At 45.4% G+C, this 19,578-nt stretch overlaps 1 protein-coding gene across 1 annotated transcript in view; it reads left to right on the forward strand.

The window, feature by feature from the left end:
- The window catches only part of LOC147684808 (actin, cytoplasmic 1-like), a 45,659-nt gene extending 26,399 nt beyond the window's left edge, over positions 1 to 19,260 (forward strand). Inside the window, exons 4-6 of the mRNA XM_086940676.1 lie at positions 3,778 to 4,216; positions 13,704 to 13,885; positions 16,472 to 19,260. Coding sequence (XP_086796802.1) covers positions 3,778 to 4,216; positions 13,704 to 13,885; positions 16,472 to 16,615 — 765 coding nt within the window. The 3' untranslated portion in view covers positions 16,616 to 19,260. The remainder of the gene's footprint in view (positions 1 to 3,777; positions 4,217 to 13,703; positions 13,886 to 16,471) is intronic.
- The last annotated feature ends 318 nt before the right edge of the window (positions 19,261 to 19,578 follow it).

Below are 19,578 nucleotides of genomic sequence, written 5' to 3' on the forward strand. Positions count from 1 at the left end.
CTTCTTTAAGTTCTGTGCATCCAAAGCCACGGAAATCAATGACCTAAAAGAGATAACGCCTGTGTCAACAAGGTCCCTCCCCAAACTGCATTGACTTTCCAGGCAGAGTTCACTGAAGGAACGTAATGCCAACATCAATCAACCTTCAAGTTTTAGATTTGAACCATGAAGTAAATTTAAATGTTTTCTTTCCAACAAGTGCATATTTTAGGAATCATTTTGTCAACAGATATATTTATAATTGCGAGTCCTTAGGAGACCTCCTTCTTAACCATGGATATGAACAACAAACAATTCAGCGAGATAGGTAAATTGTATAGCTTGTAAACAATTATTACAAAAATGAAGATGCATCACCTATATCTCAGAGAAAGCTTTACAGTTTATAAAATTCATAACGATTTCTTTCACAGTCCTACCAGCATCTTACCATTTCTTAAATACAAAATGTCAGCGTAAACCTCAAACATTTCAAAATTGAGTTAATTCATGGTACCGGGACAACTGTAATTCTCAAGATGTATTCCGTCAAATCTGTCAAAGGTAATGGGCCTGATTGGTGTTTGGTGCCAGCTCTCCACCCGTCCGGGTGGCAGAAGACATTAAGTCTTCCAGCCTGAGGGACTACTGCTCACCATATCCAGAGATCACTCCCGGCCCAGCGGTGATCTCCGGAACCACAGTTACAGAGGTTCCTCTGAGGCACTGCAAGTTTGATTCGTGGCTGCCGTATTTCAAATAGCGCTACACATACAAATGATGGACGGAATGCTGAATAAATCATACATTCACCCCAGTCAAGAGATCTGGGTCAAATCCATCGTTCTTTTGCTCACCATGACACCCCAGTTTAGACCCAGCCATATGCAAATCAGTCTTGACCCTGTGCCTCATGGGAACAGTCCAGACCGAACTGCCAAGCCAGGTCCTCCCTGGACCGGAAACAAGCATCCTGGGACCAGGTTCTGGGTATTACCCTTCATTAGCCAGGCTAGATTGAATCCAGTGGCACAGTGACCAAGGGACCCACGTCTGGGCATACCCATCCCACTTAGGGTGAAAAGTGCTACGCAAACAAATGATGGATGTAGGCCTAGATCTCTGTACTGGGGTGAATGTATGACATTGTTCTGCATTCTGTCTATCAAATGTTCTTTTTGCATTTGTCACCCCAAGTGGGTCGGGGTATGCCCAGACGTGGATCCCTTGCTCTCCATGCCACTGCAGTCAAGCTATCCTGGCTGATGAGGGCTGACAGCCCGAAACCGGTCCTAGGATGCTTGTTTCCAGTCCAGGGAGGACATGGCCTGGCAGTTCGGGCAGGACTGTTCCCATTGGGCGCAGGGTCAAGACTGATTTGCATATGGCTGGGTCTAAACTGGAATGGCATGGTGAGCAAAGAGCAAAAAACGATGGATTTAGGCCCAGATCTCTGTACTGCAGTGAATGCATGACATTGTTCTGTATTCTGTCCATCAATTGCTCTTTTTGCATTAGTCACCCGACTGGGACGGTATGCCTAGATGTGGGTCCCGTGCTCTCCATGCCACTGGAGTCAAGCTATCCTGGCTGATGAGGGCTGAAAGCCCGAAACCAGTCCTAGGATGCTTGTTTCCAGTCCAGGGAGTACCTGGCCTGGTAGTTCGGGCTGGACTGTTCCCATTGGGCAAATGGTCAAGAAGGATTTGCATATGGCTGGGTCCAAACTGGAATGGCATGGAGAGCCAAAAAACAATGGATTTAGGCCCAGATCTCTGTACTGGGGTGAATGTATGACATTGTTCTGCATTCTGTCCATCAATAGTTCTTTTTGTATTAGTCACCCTGAGTGGGACGGGTATGCCCAGACGTGGGTCCTGTGCTCTCCATGCTGCTGGGGTCAAGCTATCCTGGCTGATGAGGGCTGAAAGCCCAAAACCGGTCCTAGGATGCTTGTTTCCAGTCCAGGGAGTACCTGGCCTGGCAATGCGGGCTGGGCTGTTCCCATTGGGCGCAGGGTCAAGACTGATTTGCATATGGCTGGGTCCAAACTGGAATGGCACGGTGAGCAAAAAAAACGAAGAATTTAGGCCCACAACTTTGTACTGGGGTGAATGTATGACATTGTTCTGAATTCCGTCCATCAATTGTTCTTTCATCTTTTTGCTTATCAAATGGCTGCGCACCAAACTTATTTCTGTTTCTAAAACAGACTTAGAAAGTAGGTGTTTGTTATTGAAAAACAAAAGAACTAATGACCCTCACAACCTGGGAGATGTCTTACAGAGTCTATGAGTCATTTCCCATTCTTTGATATTCCAGAACGCCATGTGATTCCGGGCAGCGACAAAAAAAAAAATTCAACGGTTTGCAGTAAATAGGGCAGGATGCCTGATATCCTTACTCTGATAGTCCCTTATATTAGAGCGGGTGGAACGATGGTTAGGCTGACATGTTAACCCACCAGGTTTGCAGTGAACTACTCTGTTCACCAAAGTCTAAGTCGGGCCCAATGAGGGTTATAGAATCTAAATAAAATACAAAGCTAATAAGGCCATCATTATTTCTAAGCAAGAACATTCGGAGATCAGATTTGTACTAAAAACCAAAGCGTACTCCAACATATGAAAAGAGGATACTTTTAGCCCTATATCTCTCTTAATTACACCTAAAATATTCCACGTTTTTTTACATAATCTAGTTTCCTACGGTCTGAACTAGAAAGTTTAATTTTCAGACTGTCTGAGCAAGAAAACATTTTTGTGCAATCATAAAAGACTGTGAAAATGATAGGCTTTGTGTCACGTGTATTCCCATGACACTTTCCACATCTCTGGAATTCTGGGGCACCTTGCTAATAACTCAATTTTCCCCATAATAATTAAGATGATTCTCCTTGACCTCCCATCCATATACAGGGGCCGATTATGATCGCGGACGGACTTGCGTCCGTCCGCGATCAATGAGGAGGAAGGGACGTCCGCATGGGCTGCGGAGTCCCCTCCTGTGCGATTAGGATGTGACCGCCACCCTGGCGGTCACATCCTCTATTTATAACATTGCGGCCGGTGCGGCTTCAAGCTGCACCCGTGGCAATGTTAAAAATGCAGTCATTGCATTTGCATGCAGAAAGAGGCAGGCACCTTGCGGTGCCTGCTGCTTTCTACATACAAATGCAGGGGGGTACCATAGTAGGTACCCCCCATGTGCACCCCCACCCCCTTCACCTAGGGGGCCCGCAACGGGCCCCCGCAGTGAAGTTACACATGCTTTTCCACGGCGGAAAAGCCGCAGTGGAAAAGCATGTTTTACATCCCATCCTGATCTGCCTGACGGTGTCTGAGAGACACCGTCACCAGATTAGAGCTTTTCCGCCGCGGTTGTAAGCCAGCCACGACGGAAAAGCTGCGGACGGAAACCAGGACCCACCAGCCATCCTAATGTGGCGGTGGGTCTATGGTCAGTCCGCTGCGGTTTTCCGCATCCTCTGGGCCGGCGGTGGCTTCCGCCGGCCCCGAGGATGCGGAAAAACCGCAATCCTAATGAGCCCCTAAGTGCCTTAAAGGATACCAACCGTGATTTATTGCAATAGGACTGCATATTATTTACACTCTACTGGCCAGAATCTTGCATGTATTTGTAGGATGTTTCTGGAAATGCAATAAACAGTGTTAACATTAGTTCAAATAGTTAATGAAACTACAGCGTTTTCTGATGGATAACACAACCATTATCAGTCAACCAACATTTGATCCAGCCTTTGTTCTCTTATTGCATTGTACAATTTTTCTTTTTCAGATCATGTTTGAGACCTTCAACACACCAGCTATGTATGTTAGCATTCAAGCTGTCCTGGCCCTGTATGCCTCTGGTCGTACCACTGGTATTGTGATGGATTCCGGTGATGGTGTCACCCACACTGTGCCCATCTATGAAGGTTATGCCCTGCCTCATGCCATTCTCCGTCTTGACATGGCTGGTCGTGACCTGACAGACTACCTCATGAAGATCCTGACTGAGAGGGGCCACAGCTTTGTTACCACAGCTGAAAGGGAAATTGTGCGTGACATCAAGGAGAAGCTCTGCTATGTTGCTTTGGACTTTGATCAGGAAATGGCCACTGCTGCCTCCTCGTCCTCACTAGAGAAAAGTTATGAGTTGCCAGATGGTCAGGTGATCACTATTGGCAATGAAAGGTTCAGGTCCCCAGAGGCGCTTTTTCAGCCGTCCTTCCTGGGTAAGTCAATATCAATGCTCTTGCTGTAATGTGATAATGAGGCTACATTGTGGGATATTCATTAATATTCTTAAATAGTGAATATCTGCGCCTGTCTGCAGGATTCTGGGAATTTTGTTTTTACAGTAGAAGGGTCTACCAGCTAGGAAGGGCATGGTGGTGACAGTGCAAAGAGTTGGGCTATGTCATGACAGAAGGATTGAGGGGTGTTATCAGAGGATTGGTGGGACATTAGGATGGTTGAACAGATGAACCATATAGTGTGGAACCAAAGTGCCCACGGCTAATACACCGGTCTGCCTAATGGGGGATCATAGCTCCAGAGCCTTTACACCTTTGCTGGCAAACCTCTTTCTAGCCATCTGATTGCCTTCCTAAGCACCACTGTTAGACATGGCATCTTTTGGTGTGTTTCCCCTGAGTTTTTGCTTTCTGACCTCCCGGTTTTGACTCTGTTTTTGCTGGCGTAGTGTTTCTTTGCACTTTTCTCACTACTGATCATTGGTAAAGTGCACGTGCTCCTGTGGTAAATTGTGTTATGGATTGGTGTCTCCATGATTGGATATTTGATTTACTTGTCAGTCTCTAGTAAAGTGCTCTGAGTGTGCCAGAGCCTGTGAATCAAATGCTACTAGCGGGCCTACAGCACTGATTGTGCCATCCACGTGAGTAGCCCTGAAAAGGTAACTCAGACCCCCCATTGCGAAGCCTGCGCTCAGTTTGTAAATGCCATGTCGACTTTGCCAGTGCACACACTTGCCAGTCCTTCACCTTCCCTTTTCTTACATGTCAGCCACCCCTAAGGGTACGCCCAAGGTACCCAGTGGGCCGGGTGCAGTGTATGTGAAAGGTAGGACATGCCCTCATGTGTGTGGCATGTCCTGATGGTGAATTGGGGCCAATTTCATTTTTCCCTATTGCAAGGCTACCTGTTCCCCATAGGACAGAATGGAGAGTTTGTTATAATATCTTGTAAACATAACTGGCCCGGGAAATTAGGTAGGAAAATAAAGTTTAGTATGCCTGAACTCAGAATCTAAAGATGCATCTTTTAGTGAAGGTGATTTTTACATTCTGTGTTTGAAAATACCACTTTTAGAAAGTAGGTATTTTCTTGGTCAATCATCCTGTGTGCCTCTGCTGGAATTTGTATTGCCTGTCTGGGTTTTGGATGACAGAAGGCTGGGGAGCAGGAGTGGCTCCAGATAGTCTAGGTGAGTTGCGAAAGGGCTGAATAGACCTGGGCTGCAATTGGGGAAGGGGGAGGAGGTTTGCTTGCACCTCAAAGGACTTGGTCTGCCTCTGACCATGCCGTCTCCAACTTCTGCCAGGAAGTCACACCAGAGAAGGCAGAACTGGTTCTGGCCGGGCACAGACACTCTCTGCCTAAGAGATCAAAGAGTTTTGCGAAATAAATACTGGGGCCCAGACCCCTGAACTTTAGAACTCTTTTGGACCAAGAAGACTACCAAGAAGAAGAGCTGGAAAAGCTGTGAGGTGGAACTGCCCCATTACTGTGTGCTTTGCTGTGTTGGCCTGCAGTGGCTGCTTCTGTCTTGGGCAGTGAAAGGACTGGACTGAACTTTCTGAAACCTACTTTTGTGAGTTTCTCAGAAGGGATTGAGGTAGAGCTTGCCCCCTGTTCAAGAAGTATCAGGAACAGCAAAGACTTCAAGCTCTTCTGCCCTCAGCACTGGGGACTGTGAGTTTTGTGCTGCAACAGAAGAAGAAGCAACCTGACGACGTCGCCGACGCAGCTGCCGACTCAGTGTCCTTAAGGCACCATCGCGACCCTGGGCTCACCGACGAAACGTACTGACACCGCCACCGAGCTACTGCTCGCACTGCGACCTAGGGGCAGAGCACTCAGCACCGACTCGCTTCACGACGACACCTTGGTATCCCCAACGACTATGCTCCACGCCGAAATCTATGCCGCTGCTAGCACCGTGGTTCGAGGACACAGCTCTTAAAGTTACACCACGTACCGCCCTCATCCTGCACCGCAACCTTGGCCTACCGACACAGGCGCCATCGACTCCTGTTCGTCAGCCGACAACAGCGCTTCAGCAGTGACAACGCCCCTGCTTGCACCGTGACCTGCCAGCACCTCGACGAGCACCGCATTTACTTCATACCACGACCCTAGTCTCACTGACGCCACCATCTGATGCCGCCACCGACCGCTGCTCGCACCACGACCTGAAGGCACTGCACACCGCACCGCTGCACTTTGCACCCGACGCCTACAGAAGCCAGCGCTCCTGACTTCAACAGAGAGGAACTCAATCTGCAACGTGTGTGACTTCGAGGGCCCCGACGACTCCTGCACCGACCTCCGGAACCGGCGCCTGCAGACACCGTGCTTTTGGAAGCACAATGAGAGGTCGCCGATGCCCTGCATTTCTAAAAGGTACTGTTTGCAGATCTTCTCAACACTGTAGCTGGTCCGCGACGCTACGGTCAGCCAGAACTGTTTGGATTTGTTCACGACGCCTTGAAAGCCCCGGACGAAGCTATTGACATCAAGGAACTGTTTTTCAAGCATATTTTGATAACTGAAGATTTTTAAGTACTGTATTGTGGATTTTTATCATTTTTGGTCTTGTCTTAAGTACATAAAAAATATTGGATATTTTTCTAAACGGGTGTGGTGTCCTTTTGTAGTGCTTACACTGTATTACTGTTGGTTATGTGCAAATGCTTTACACACTGCCTCTAAGATAAGCCTGACTGCTCTTGCCAAGCTACCAAGGGGGTGAGCAGGGGTTATTATAGGAGTGTACATCATTTATCCTGACTAGAATAGTGGTTTCTGCTTGGCTTTGGCACATGTCCTAGCCTAATAAAAAATCCCAATTCTAACAACCACCCTCTAAAGATGAGCCTGCTACAGCTGTTCCTTCTTGCCTCCACCTACCTTTTTCAGCCTGCCGTCCTGCCTGAATTCTGCCATACATTTTTTTCTGTTTACCTGCTACAACATCCCCTTCCCTAGCCCTTCCAACATCCCCCTACCAGCCTTATATTCCTGCCTTTTACAACCTGTACCAATTAGTTGCAACTAACTTGTTGCTTTCTGGTCCTCTGTCTGAAGTCCTGTCTAATGCCACTATCCGAAATTCCCTTTGTCATCGTGTTTGATGCACACTGCCTGACAAACTCTGTCTTGCTGCTTCCCACTATCTCAGAGTAAAAGATGTGGAAATAGTTGCAGCTGTCGGGACCCCTGGCGATGCAGCCATTCCATGATGGCCACCAGTGTTACAAACCTACCTGATCTCATTCCCACACAACGTATGGCTGATGATAAAAGATGAAGGAATAGACTCTAGGGAGTCAAGTGTAAACATGCCTTTGGCACTACATTCTACAAGGAGCCTAGCAAAGAACTACCAGTTTTACATTCTTGGAATTGGCCATTCACACCTTCACAAACCCATGGCACAATCTCGCCTCTCCTAGCACAAAGGTGTGGTTCAATCTGCACCTTGTACATGCCTAGATTCACTGCGCCTAATAAAGGGCTCTGCACTTGTTTTTTTGCCTGCGATTGAAACAGCTAAACACCTAATAAAGGGACACTTCTTATTTTCTACATTTAGAATTGCTTCTGCTTACAGGTTGGGATGGAGCCAGAGCACGCCAATTACTACATGTTGAATCCAATTAATGTGTTACTTGTATTTGAATACTAACACAAATTATACCATAATTTCTGTGGTTGTAAATGAAAGTGAGTGGGGGTCTTTATAAGACATCTTGACAGAATGAAAGAAATCTGAAGTAGGCAAATTAATTTAAATTAGTTTATTTTGTGCATGATCAAACTCTCTGAGAGTAGAAAGTAAAATAAATTAAAAGCAATTTTTGTAGTTTGTGTGCATCAGTTAATTTTAAACTGTGGGGCATGATACTGGCAAAGAGAAATTATTTTAAATTGTAAAAAATGGTAGGGTGACGAGGTGAGTTCAATCACAGTTTGACAATACTAGAAGGCACATCTTAAGCTCTCTTCACTGGCTCGCTCCCAGTTGCTCAAATAATTGAATAGAAGTCGCTGTGCATTGCCCATAGAGTCCTTCATGGGAAATGTCCTCCCATCCTTCAACAGCTTTTTAAACCATATGGTCCCAAAAGGGAACTCCGTTCCTCCAACCTACTTTTGGTCACCGTCCCTGCAGTTAAAAGGGCCAGAAAAGGAGGACGCTAGGTTAGCTTTAATGTAACTAAGCTCTGGAACTCCTTCTCCTTGGCCATCAGGACTTTAGACACTGAGTTGCATATTTGTAAAGCCCTCTAGGACGACTGCTGATATCTGTCTAATTGTGCATCCGCTCTTTACTAGCGCTGAGATGCCTTCGGTCGCCATGCGCTCTACAAATCCCATAGCATAGCACGTACAGGTAGATCAGAGGACTCTGAAGCCCATCTAGCATCTCTTTATCCTTATTCTCAGAGGATCCTGTGTAGTAAATATATGGGCTCCTTTTATTCTACCATCTCTCGGTATAAAAGATGCCCAGAAAACAACATTTTTATGGAAATGTTATACAGAAACACAGAAACTTCATTTTCACTGCATCTTTCAGGCCAGCTAATCTGTTGTAACATCCACTTCTAAATGTATTAGGAGGTATATGTCACAGACAGAGTGCTGTAACCATATAACCATCAATGGGTGGAGGCCATAATGTCTAGGTGTATGTATGTGTAATATCTCTCCACTGAGAAGACCAGAGGAGACTGATACCTATGCTCTCCTTCCCAAATAACACTGTCCTCATTTCTGAGTGAGGAAAAAGGGAAATGTTAACAGCTGGGAAAGAAGTTAAAATGTGAATTTTCAGTTTTAATGCTGAGCAGACAAACAGAGGGACGAGAGACATCAGATATCCATCAATACATTTTTCAGGGTTATGAAAAATGTGAACAGTTATAGTTTTGCTATGTTCATATTTATACCTTCAGGTGGATGTCACAGGCTCCATGCCAGGGTTTCCTCTATATTCACTTACATCAGGCGACAATGTGGGTTAGTTGGCTGAATAAATACCCAGGTCCCCCTTTCCTACTTGATGTAGAGCAAAGGAGGTAAAAGGGCTAACATATATATTTTTTAATTTAAATAAAAACCGTCTTATGACAGTTCCCTATATGTTTTTGTAGGAATCCAAGGTGGAAATAAAGTCTGCCCTCAGAGAATAGATTATTTGGGATGCAAAGAGTAAACATGTATTTTTTTCCTATAGTTCCCTTGTAGATGTTTGTTTCTAAAATAGAGCTGTCCTAAACCGGAATTAATTGTAAACCAAGTGCATATTAGATCAGAAAGAACCCTAAAGCTATTGAAACTCTGTACACTGCAGTAGCCCAAAGCTCATGAGACTCACCTGGAGCAATGACTGTCTGTCCATTTCCACAACTAACATGTTCCTGATTAAGATAGTTAAAAGAAATGTGCTATATTTTTTTCACATTATTTCTGAAAAACATGACTTATTCCTGCAAGATCTCCTAGTGAGCCCACAAAGAGGAGAGAAGTTCTCCACTCGCCTATAGGGGGCATATGTAGGTAATTTCCATTTTGCGATTCCCAAATAGCGATTTTTAAGGAATCGCTATTTGAGAATAGCAAAATGAAATGTAGGTAAAAATTCGCAATTTTTTTGAGAATCTCTAACATTCCTTAATTGCGATTTGCAAATTGCGAATCGCAATTAAGGAATGAGTGTCCCATTCATTGCTATGGGCTAAGAGGCCCATAGGAATGAATGGGGATAAATTCTCAAATTGCGATTTTCTATGAGAAAATCGCAATTTGAGAATCGCAATTCCAAGGGTGCCAGGGTGTCCAAAGGACACCTGTTGCACCCCTGGAATGTGCCTCTAAGTACATGTGGCACACATACATGCCCTAAGGGCATGTCTGTGCGCTACATGTCACTTTGAATAAAAAAAAAATGCATTGAGAAAAGGGAATCCCAAAATACCATCTACTTGGAGTAGGTGGTATTTAGCGATTCCTTAAGTCAAAATTGCATTTTATTTTATTTTTTTTTTTTTTAAATTTTTGAAAACCTTTATTGCAAAGTAGAATCATACAAATACGGGCCTACAACCATCCGGCCGGCCTCGCAAACATCTCAAGCAAGGTAGCAAGCATTACAGCGACCCGGGAGCAATAGAGCACAAAACAGGATAAAGCTGAGTTACACTGGAGTCATACATGCCACCGGGATTCAGGAGAAGTGAGGTTTAATTTTAAAGTTTTTTAGTATGTCCATAAAAGAAGCTAAAGAGGATCAGAGGCAAAATAGATCATCCAGGACATAAGTGGGCAAGTAGCGGCATCAATATCAGGCAAACAATATATCCGAAGCAATTGACCGCAGAAGACCGGACAGGAGAAATTTTAAGCAAGCAATACTACGGTCGGCAGTTACCTCCCACACCACAATAATCCACCCAATGACCCCGAGAAAAAGGAGGAGAAAAGAAGAAGAATAGAAGAAATAAAACCAAGGCCCATAGTAACAAAAAACAAACATAAGAATACCCAACCCACCCTACACACATGCAGAGGCTACGGCCTACCCCCCCCTAGCAGAGTGTCTGTCGCCCCAAAAAGAGTACCCGAAATGCAGAAGAAAGAAAAGAGAGAAAAGAAATCACAGAAGACCGGGGGAGGGCCCAGGTAAAGAAAACATATGATTAACGTGTCCACCCTTGGCCACCTCTCCTCGGATTCCAACCTGACACCGTAGTAGCATACATCAGCCCAGCAATGCTAGTGTTCCGTCAACCATAACAGCATCCGACCATCTGGAAACCATAAAGACAATGTCAGCCTTGTCCCCGTCGATCTAGCCCACCAGTGAAGTCCGGGCGGGCAGCGGCCATCTTAGGCGAGAGGCGCAGATGTAGGGACCACCACCAAGTCAAAAACCCCACACAGAAATCTGTCCCACGTAGCGCCAAACAGTCAGCAGCTATCCAATCAGGATAGAAACCCAGCAACAGTACCTGAAGGCCGACCAGCCAGGGCCAATGCAACAATCTTCCGGCAGAACAGGGGGGCACTCCGGGGGACCCCAAGGTGGGCACAAGGCAGGTCGACCAACAAGAAATCTCCAGCCAAAGGGCAGGTTCCACTGCCACATGTCTCAGCACATCCAGGGTGGGGGGCCCGACAGCCGATTCATCCGGGAGGTTCCGCGTTGCTACACACGGCAGGGCGCTCAGGACACCACCACCGATCACCGGGTGCAGCAGGGCTGGCGAGGGGTAGCAGGCAGTGCTAACGTCCGAAGGCTCTCCAGGCAGCACAGCATCCAGACGGTCACCCAGGTCCCGGGCGCTCGCCCAAATAAATGATCTCAGGTCGCGTAGGGCATGTAAAACCTCAGCAAGCAAGATGGGTTTCTCGGCAGCAGAGTCATGTCCCCGGAGGGCGTCGCCATGTTGTCGTCCGCTGGAGCGTCCGCCGGAGCCCATCCCGATGATAAAGCCGATGGTGCTATGAAGTGGCGCAGTTAGCACGGGTCAACGTTGCAAGGCAAACCCCAGCTGCCCCGATTCTGCCAGAAACTGCTCATATGATGGAGAGCGACCCATGCAGGTCTCCAGAAGCTGCGAGCTGAGATACAAAGCGTCCAGGAAGATGGCGTCTACCGCAGCGCCAAGGAACGGGGACTCGTCCAGCGCCGATCTCGAGTCGGGCGAAGGATACAATGTAGCGCCCGCTACAATCTCCAAAGCAAGCGCGGAGTCATGGAGGCGCGGAGGGTCGGTCGGCAAACTGTAGCAAGTATTGCAACAGTATCTCGCCAGCCGCCGATCCCTCCCGCTGCAGGCTGTCGTTGTTGTCGAGTCCAGGGGCAGCCGCACTGAGGAACAAAGACCCGGACCCTCACACGCCACGGAGGGGTAGGACGAGGACGGAGCTCCGGATCCACTGCGAGCCGGTCGACGGGGAGCACATCATCCGAGTCGGAAGCCCAGCGCGGTTCCGAAGCGCCCACTTCCAGACAGGATAGACATCAGGATCCGGTGCGCTTCGGGAAGAAAGCGGGCGGGTCGGCGGAGCCGAGGAGTCAGGCGGCCATCGCGGTTGCTGGCTTGGCTCCTCCCTCCAAAATTGCATTTTAAAATTGACTCCTACATAGCATTTAAGGAATCGCAAAATTGCGATTCCTTAAATGCTTGAGCAAAATAAGGAATCGCAATTTTTTGCGATTCCTTATTTAGCTAATGTGCACCTACATATCAAAGAAAAACCAAAAGGTGGTGATGGACGGAGCATTGACATTACAAACACTCACCCCCAGTCAACTGATCTGGGTTAAATCCATCACCGTTCTTTAGCTCACTCCGTCACCCCAGTTAAGACATGGCCATATGCAAATCAGTCTGACCCTATGCCTCATGGGAACAATCCAGCCCGAACTACAAAGCCATGTCTTCCCCGGAATCAAGCTTCCCAGGACCATTTTCTGGCATTACAGCCGTCTTCAGCCGGGCTTGCTTGACTCTAGTGGCAAAGTGAGCAAGGGACTCACGTCTGAGCATACCCTGCAAACTTAGGGCGAACAAAGAAAAACCAAAGGTGGTGATGGACGGAGCGTTGACAATACAAACACTCACCCCCAGTCAACTGATCTGGGTTAAATCCATCACCGTTCTTTAGCTGCCTCCGCCACCCCAGTTCAGACATGGCCATATGCAAATCAGTCTGACCCTGTGCCTCATGGGAACAGTCAAGCCCGAACTGCCAAGCCAAAATCCAAAATATTCATAGAAGTTCATATATTCAAGATAAAAGGCATGATATTTATTCTACACCTCAACCAAGAGATTATAAATTGGTAAATTAATCTCCCCACAACATTTTCTTCTCTGTAATTTGGCAACGGAAATCCCTGGATATGAAAACTTTTTTGAGCCCTTAGGAATTTCACTGTTAGAGAGGTAATTTTCCTAAGATCAAAATTACACCAAAGGAAAGGGTAAACAAATCAAGTGGATATAAGGCATCACGTTTAGCACTACTTCCTATGTTATCTGTTTTGCTACAGGAAACAGTACGTGAAGAAATTAGATGTACCTCGTGCCTTCAGAATACTGAATAGGTGATACTAACGTCAGGGATTCAGCTTACGCAGATGATACTCTACTCTTTTTTTAAAAACAAATCCTACTATGTTGCATCTTATACTAGTGTTTGCAATTGAATATTAACACAGCTGAAGTGTTTCCACTCTGTTGTGCCATACTACTTGTATGATGTAGGTCTGAAATTGGAGGGATAAAGCCTATTTATAAAAATATATTGCAACACTGGGGAAAACTCAATATTTCGTTTATGTTGGAAAGGGAACCTCATGTTCTTGAGAGAGAAAACTGTTAATTTTGTCTTGGGGAGGAATTGTTTTTTTTGTGGTGGTGCACTATGTCCTTTGCTGACCTGTCCATTCATTCCTGGTAGGAATGGAAGTGGCTGGAATCCATGAGACTACATACATGTCCATCATGAAATGTGATGTTGATATCCGTAAGGACCTGTACGCTAACATTGTGCTATCCGGAGGTACTACCATGTACCCAGGCATAGCTGACAGAATGCAGAAGGAGATCACAAGCCTTTCACCACAAACAATGAAGATTAAGGTAATTTCCAACGGCAGCACCACATGCAAGCAATGGAACCATTGTAATGAACAGGATTTGAGGCTAGTGTACTGTGGAGGTAACTTTCAGCTTGAAGTCATGCTTGGCTCAGACCCTCTGACTACTGATACTAATACTAGTCCGACTATGCATTATCAAACTGCATAGTGCGTCACAACTATGAGCCGTAGGAGAGCTAAATGCATGTAAGATTAAATTGATGAGCTCTGTTGTTAAATGTAAATCTCCACCATCCAGGTTCTCAGATTACTTGAGAAAGGAAAACAGATTAGAAGAATACCTAACATCATTCACAGAGGAAAACAATATCATTTTAAGACAATTCCATAATCACTGATCAAGACCCAAAGCAATATAATTATGGGCCAGGTGTACTTACATTAGGAATACCAATTTCCTGTGAATCACAATTAGGAAATCAGTATCTCTAATGTATGAAACTCTTTTGAGTTTCATTAGCAATTCCTAGAGGGTCGCAAAGTGACTTACCCCATGCATATTAATGAGGTAGGTCGCAATTTGAAACCCATGAGGAAGTGCAGCCATCACAAGGATGGTGGCCTGCGGAGGTCAGCAGACCACCATGTCTGTGATAGCTTTTTAATAAAGCAGTCTTTTTTTTTAATGCAGCCTGTTTTCCTTCAAGGAAAACGGGATGCATTTAAAAAGAAAAAATGAAACTTTACAGTTTCATTTTCTGAGAACAGGCAGTGGTCCTTTGGACCACTGCCTGCTCTTAAAAAAACTATTTGTTTTCAATTCTCAAAGAGGAAGGAGTCCCCTGGGGACCACTTACCATTTGCGAATGGGTTACCACCACTTCCTTCAAAGAGTCAGTAAAATATGAACCCCTTCCATGCTGATGACGAACCCCAGCCGTCATGCACTACGGTGCTCGTGTGCTGATGACGGCTGGGGTTCGTCACGGCCCGCCCCTGTTCGTGCTGTTTACAGCCCACCAGGGGAATCGCGGCCGCATGGAAAGGGTTAATGTTTTGTGACCGTAATTCGGTCACAAAACATTCATACATCCAATTTAGATTTGGAAGGGACAACCTAAACACACTCCTACCAAATACCGAATCGCAATTTGTATTTTGTTCATATGTAAAATAATTTTTGATCAGCCCTTTCCAACTGCAAAAATGCTTCGTACATGTGACCCTAAATCTCCAATTATTCCATGAAAATGGGCAACGAGGTGACTGGCCATTGTAAGGGCCCTCTGAACACCAAACCCTAATTTGGGAGCCCTCTGAATATTGTATAGTCTCTACTATGGAATCAAAAACATGCCTGTGTTCCTAACTAATTGTAGAAGAGAAGCACAAAGTTTAGGATTCCATGGTACCAGCACTACAAATGTCTTTATAGGAAACACCCCGAATCTCCACCCAACCAACATTCTCAGGGAAGGAGGAGCCTATAAGTGCAGAACATATCATGACAAGGTGGGTGGTGTAAAAAAAAAAATCCAATGCCTTATCCCTCGTGGGTTGACCGCGAAGGCAGGGGTCTAGAAAGCCACAATACACTGTAAAGAAACATTCCTTATAACTCCCTGTTATCAGAGTTAAAAGATCTATAAACGTCTAACGAGTCTACAATCTACAGAACAGAAAAAGTATTGTTTGTCCCTCAAACTTAATGAGGTTGATAATGGCCTGAAAAAAAGATTTTTGGGAAGATCCGATTAACCGTACAGCCCAGGCTATTTCAGCAGCTTCCCCACACCAAAGATTGGTGTAAGGTGAACTATTTTAATTCTAAATTCATGCACAGCAAACTACTCCAAACATTGATAAAAGAAGGAAAGTGGGCATAAGAGTAGGAAACGTTATATTAATCTTGACCCAAGTGTGCTTAGCCAATAACTTGCCCAGATCTGCAATGCCATCCTAAATCCACCCTCAAGATGCAAATGAATGAGTGAATAAGAGTGAGAGAGAACAAGATGGAGAGATGCAGAGAGAAAGGTGAGAACATGCATCCCTCTCCCCTATATAATGTTTTAACAAAGAATGTTTTCTGTTAAGGAGAGGTCTGACAACTGTGGACCAAATGTAAAGGTCTCAATATTCATTTCACCAACAGAACACCCTAAAATTAATGTTTCCAAATGTGGACAAATATGTCAAATGGGCCATTTGGGGCCCAGCCTCTGAATTCTGACCTTTGCGACTCAAAAAACGAAACCCACTGCTGACAGCAGGCCACATTCCATACCATTCTTGGTGCAGCAAACGCACTGAATTTACAGGTCTGGACATGTACCATTTTATTGCACATTTTACAAGGGGCTGGCACTGCAACACTTCAGATCCTGCTCCATACATAATGCAAAAACTGTCTTTGTGGTTGAGTGTTTTCCACTTTCTGTGCCTTCAGTGCTAGCAGGATAATGTCTCTCTGAAGACCCAAGTATTTCTTTCTCGTCACTACGACCTGTAGCTAAGGTTAGAACTCAAGATGTAGAGTAGGAACCGAAAAATGCTGTCTCGGTCCACCTGCAGCAAAGATTGTTGTTGCACATGTTCATATAATTCTTCTGTTTTTCTTATACAGATCATCGCCCCACCTGAGCGCAAGTACTCGGTCTGGATCGGTGGCTCCATCCTGGCCTCCCTGTCCACCTTCCAGCAGATGTGGATCAGCAAGCAGGAGTACGAGGAGTCCGGCCCTTCCATCGTCCACCGCAAATGCTTCTAAGTGGACTCCCCACAATGTCGCAGTACAAACATCAAAGCAACCACAGACAAGGCTTTTTTATTTTTATACCTTGCATTTGTATACCCTTAGTCGAGCATTCGAAAAAAAGGTGATGGTACTTCACTCTTGTAAAGAGTTTCTCCATATAGAATCCATGCAGGATCTATTGTACAGCCATGGTTTTGCAAAAGAAAGATTCCTTCATACCAGTGTTCCTAGGTTTAAAATTCCTTTTGAACCACGAGAAAAGACACCTGAGGCACCTATTGGCAGTCAATGTGGTTGTACATGCATCTCGTTCTGGTTTAATAAATCTGTGTTCACATCACCAGCTTTTATATCATCTTGGCAGAGTTCAGTTGGCTTGGATGTTGGGTTGGCTTCTCTTCTGGGGACATCTTGTACAATATTGGAGTCCGTGATCCTGGCCAGAGGCTGCCCTACAGGGAATAAGCCATAAAGCCTGAATACCTTTGTGGGCGGCGCTGTTTTTCATCGAAATGCCCACAACACAGTGTTTCACTCTGATCAGGCAAAACCTGAGTGTTTTCTTGACTGCTTCAACTACAAAGAAGAAAAAAGTTTGATAGCAGTTTGTTTTTAATGTAAAATAAAGGTGCGAATTTTGGAAGGTTAGTTTAGTCTCAAAATATTTATTTGCTGACTGATTGCAGGTAGTTAATGTGAATATCCTAAGGGGTTTACTGCATGTGGCAATCCAAAGCAAGTCTGCAGTGTGGTTCATGGAGATAAAACATCTGCTTATCACGTGTGATGTGATCTGCAGGTCACAAATTTGAATTTCAGCAATGCCCACTCAGCCTTCTAGCTTTCCAAGCTGTGGAAATTGAGCACTATTAAATTAGGTGGTAGTCAGTGGCGGCTTGCATAGGGCGTGCTGTGGGGCGGGGGGGAGCAAACACGGACATAGGACAGAACGGAGGAAAGTAATTATTACGTTCCTCTGTTCCGTTGTATGTCTGTGTTTGCTACTCCCCCACCCTGCCCCAACGCCCCGCAGCATGCCCTATGCGAGCCGCTACTGTAGTAACCTATATTATTTACAGTGAATAGAAGTTTCACAAGCAGAATATAAAATTATAGATTTACATATATGTTTATATATTAGAAAAGTTACCACCCTGCTCTTAATGAACTCCCTAGAGCCTTGCTCTGAGCTATGGGCAAAATCACCTGGGGTAAATCCATTGCCAGACATTGCAGTTTCACCCTGGAACAGATTTACTTCTGCAATTCGAGTTTGTGGGGTCAGAATGAGGAATGAATTGTGGATATAGGTGCACTGCAAACTTGGATGGAGAGCCGAAACGTTTCAGACAATCACCCCTGTCACAGAGCTGGGTTGAATCCATCATCATTCTTTAGCTCATTTACCCACTCCAGTTTGGACTCAGAGTTAGGAGCCCTGGGGGAACAAAGGTTTTAAGGAGCTTTCGGAACCTCAGATGACTTGGTTCAGTCCGAATCCTGACCGGAAGGGCATTCCACAGGGTTGCGGCATTCACCGAGAATCGTCGCCCCCCTGTTCGGGCACGCTTAACTCTCGGGACGATAGCCAAATTGCCAAGATCAGAGCGAAGAGATCTATTAACCTTGTATGGACACACAAGATTCCCTAAGATGGGGGGTCCCTTCCCTTGTAGGGACTTGTGAGCGATACATAAGGATTTAAATGTAATCCTTTCACATATTGGCAGCCAATGAAGGGCTCTGAGTGCAGGTTTGGCTGAAGATTTACGAGAGATGCTGGTGAGCAGCCTCGCCGCCGAGTTCTGAACTCGTTGAAGAGTGTTGATAGTAGCTTCGGGGGCGGCCTAGAAAAGGGCATTGCTATAATCTAACCTTGACAGGATAAGTCCTTGAATGAGCCATTTTCTTGACTGTTCTGGCAGTAAAGGAAGAATCTTACGGGCAGAACGGAGTAAACCAATACAAATGCCCGCTGTCTTTTTTGCTTGGGTCCTGAATGACAGATCCAATCATACTCCCAGACTTTTTAGTTCACCCTTTGGAGTGGGGACAGTCCCCAAGCAGGTGGGCCAGATGGAATTGGATAGAGAAGTTGCATGGTGGCCCAACATCATGAGCTCTGTTTTGGCTCCATTCAACTTAATTACTTGTGAAAACAACATTCAATTAATGAGAACAGAAACAACACTCAAGCGCGCATACGAGAGGAAAGAAGCACCTCCGTCTGTCCTGGAAAGTAATTTCTTCACAAGAGTTGATTGGCATGAATGCCACACCGGTCTCAGGCTGAAGTTATCCGGTCTGTCCCATATACTGTCCCCCTGTCTTGAGAAAGACCCGCCGCGACCACCAACCGGGGCGCAATAGGGTCGAAACGTCGACGAGCATCATAGGCCCAGAAAGACCAGGATCCGGATAGGAACTTAGGGAATCCTTGGTTCAAAAAGCATTGTCTTGACAATGAAGAAACTTGTATATACCTGTACATAGATTGCACTGTATATCTTGCTATTCACTGAGCACCTTTCACCGAAAGTCACTTTTTATTTGACAGTCACTACAAGCATTGAATGTTATCTAAGAATGAATACAATTCAGATACCAAATGTTTGAAAGCCTTTAATACAATTGATTGAATAAATGACTTAAAGCTCTTGAGTGTTCATTGATTTATTCCTCAAATTGTGGGACTTGTATCAGAGAGTTCTTGTTTCTGTTCTCCTTAATTGAATGTTTTCACAAGTAATTGGTCCAACCCAACAGAACCGTTTTTTATTCAAACCATAAATACCCAGGTTCTGAGGGACACAGGGTTACCCCTTTTTCTTAACTCCATTCAACTTAAGTCGTGAACTATTCATCCAAGAATGGATTTCCACTAGGCAGGAGTGAAGATTTTCCATGCAATGCTTCTCTTGAGAAAACGAGACGACCAGTTGGGTGTCGTCAGCGTAGGTAACAACTTTGATACC

This window comes from Lissotriton vulgaris, chromosome 10, assembly GCF_964263255.1.
Source record: "Lissotriton vulgaris chromosome 10, aLisVul1.2, whole genome shotgun sequence".
Lineage (NCBI taxonomy): Eukaryota > Metazoa > Chordata > Amphibia > Caudata > Salamandridae > Lissotriton > Lissotriton vulgaris.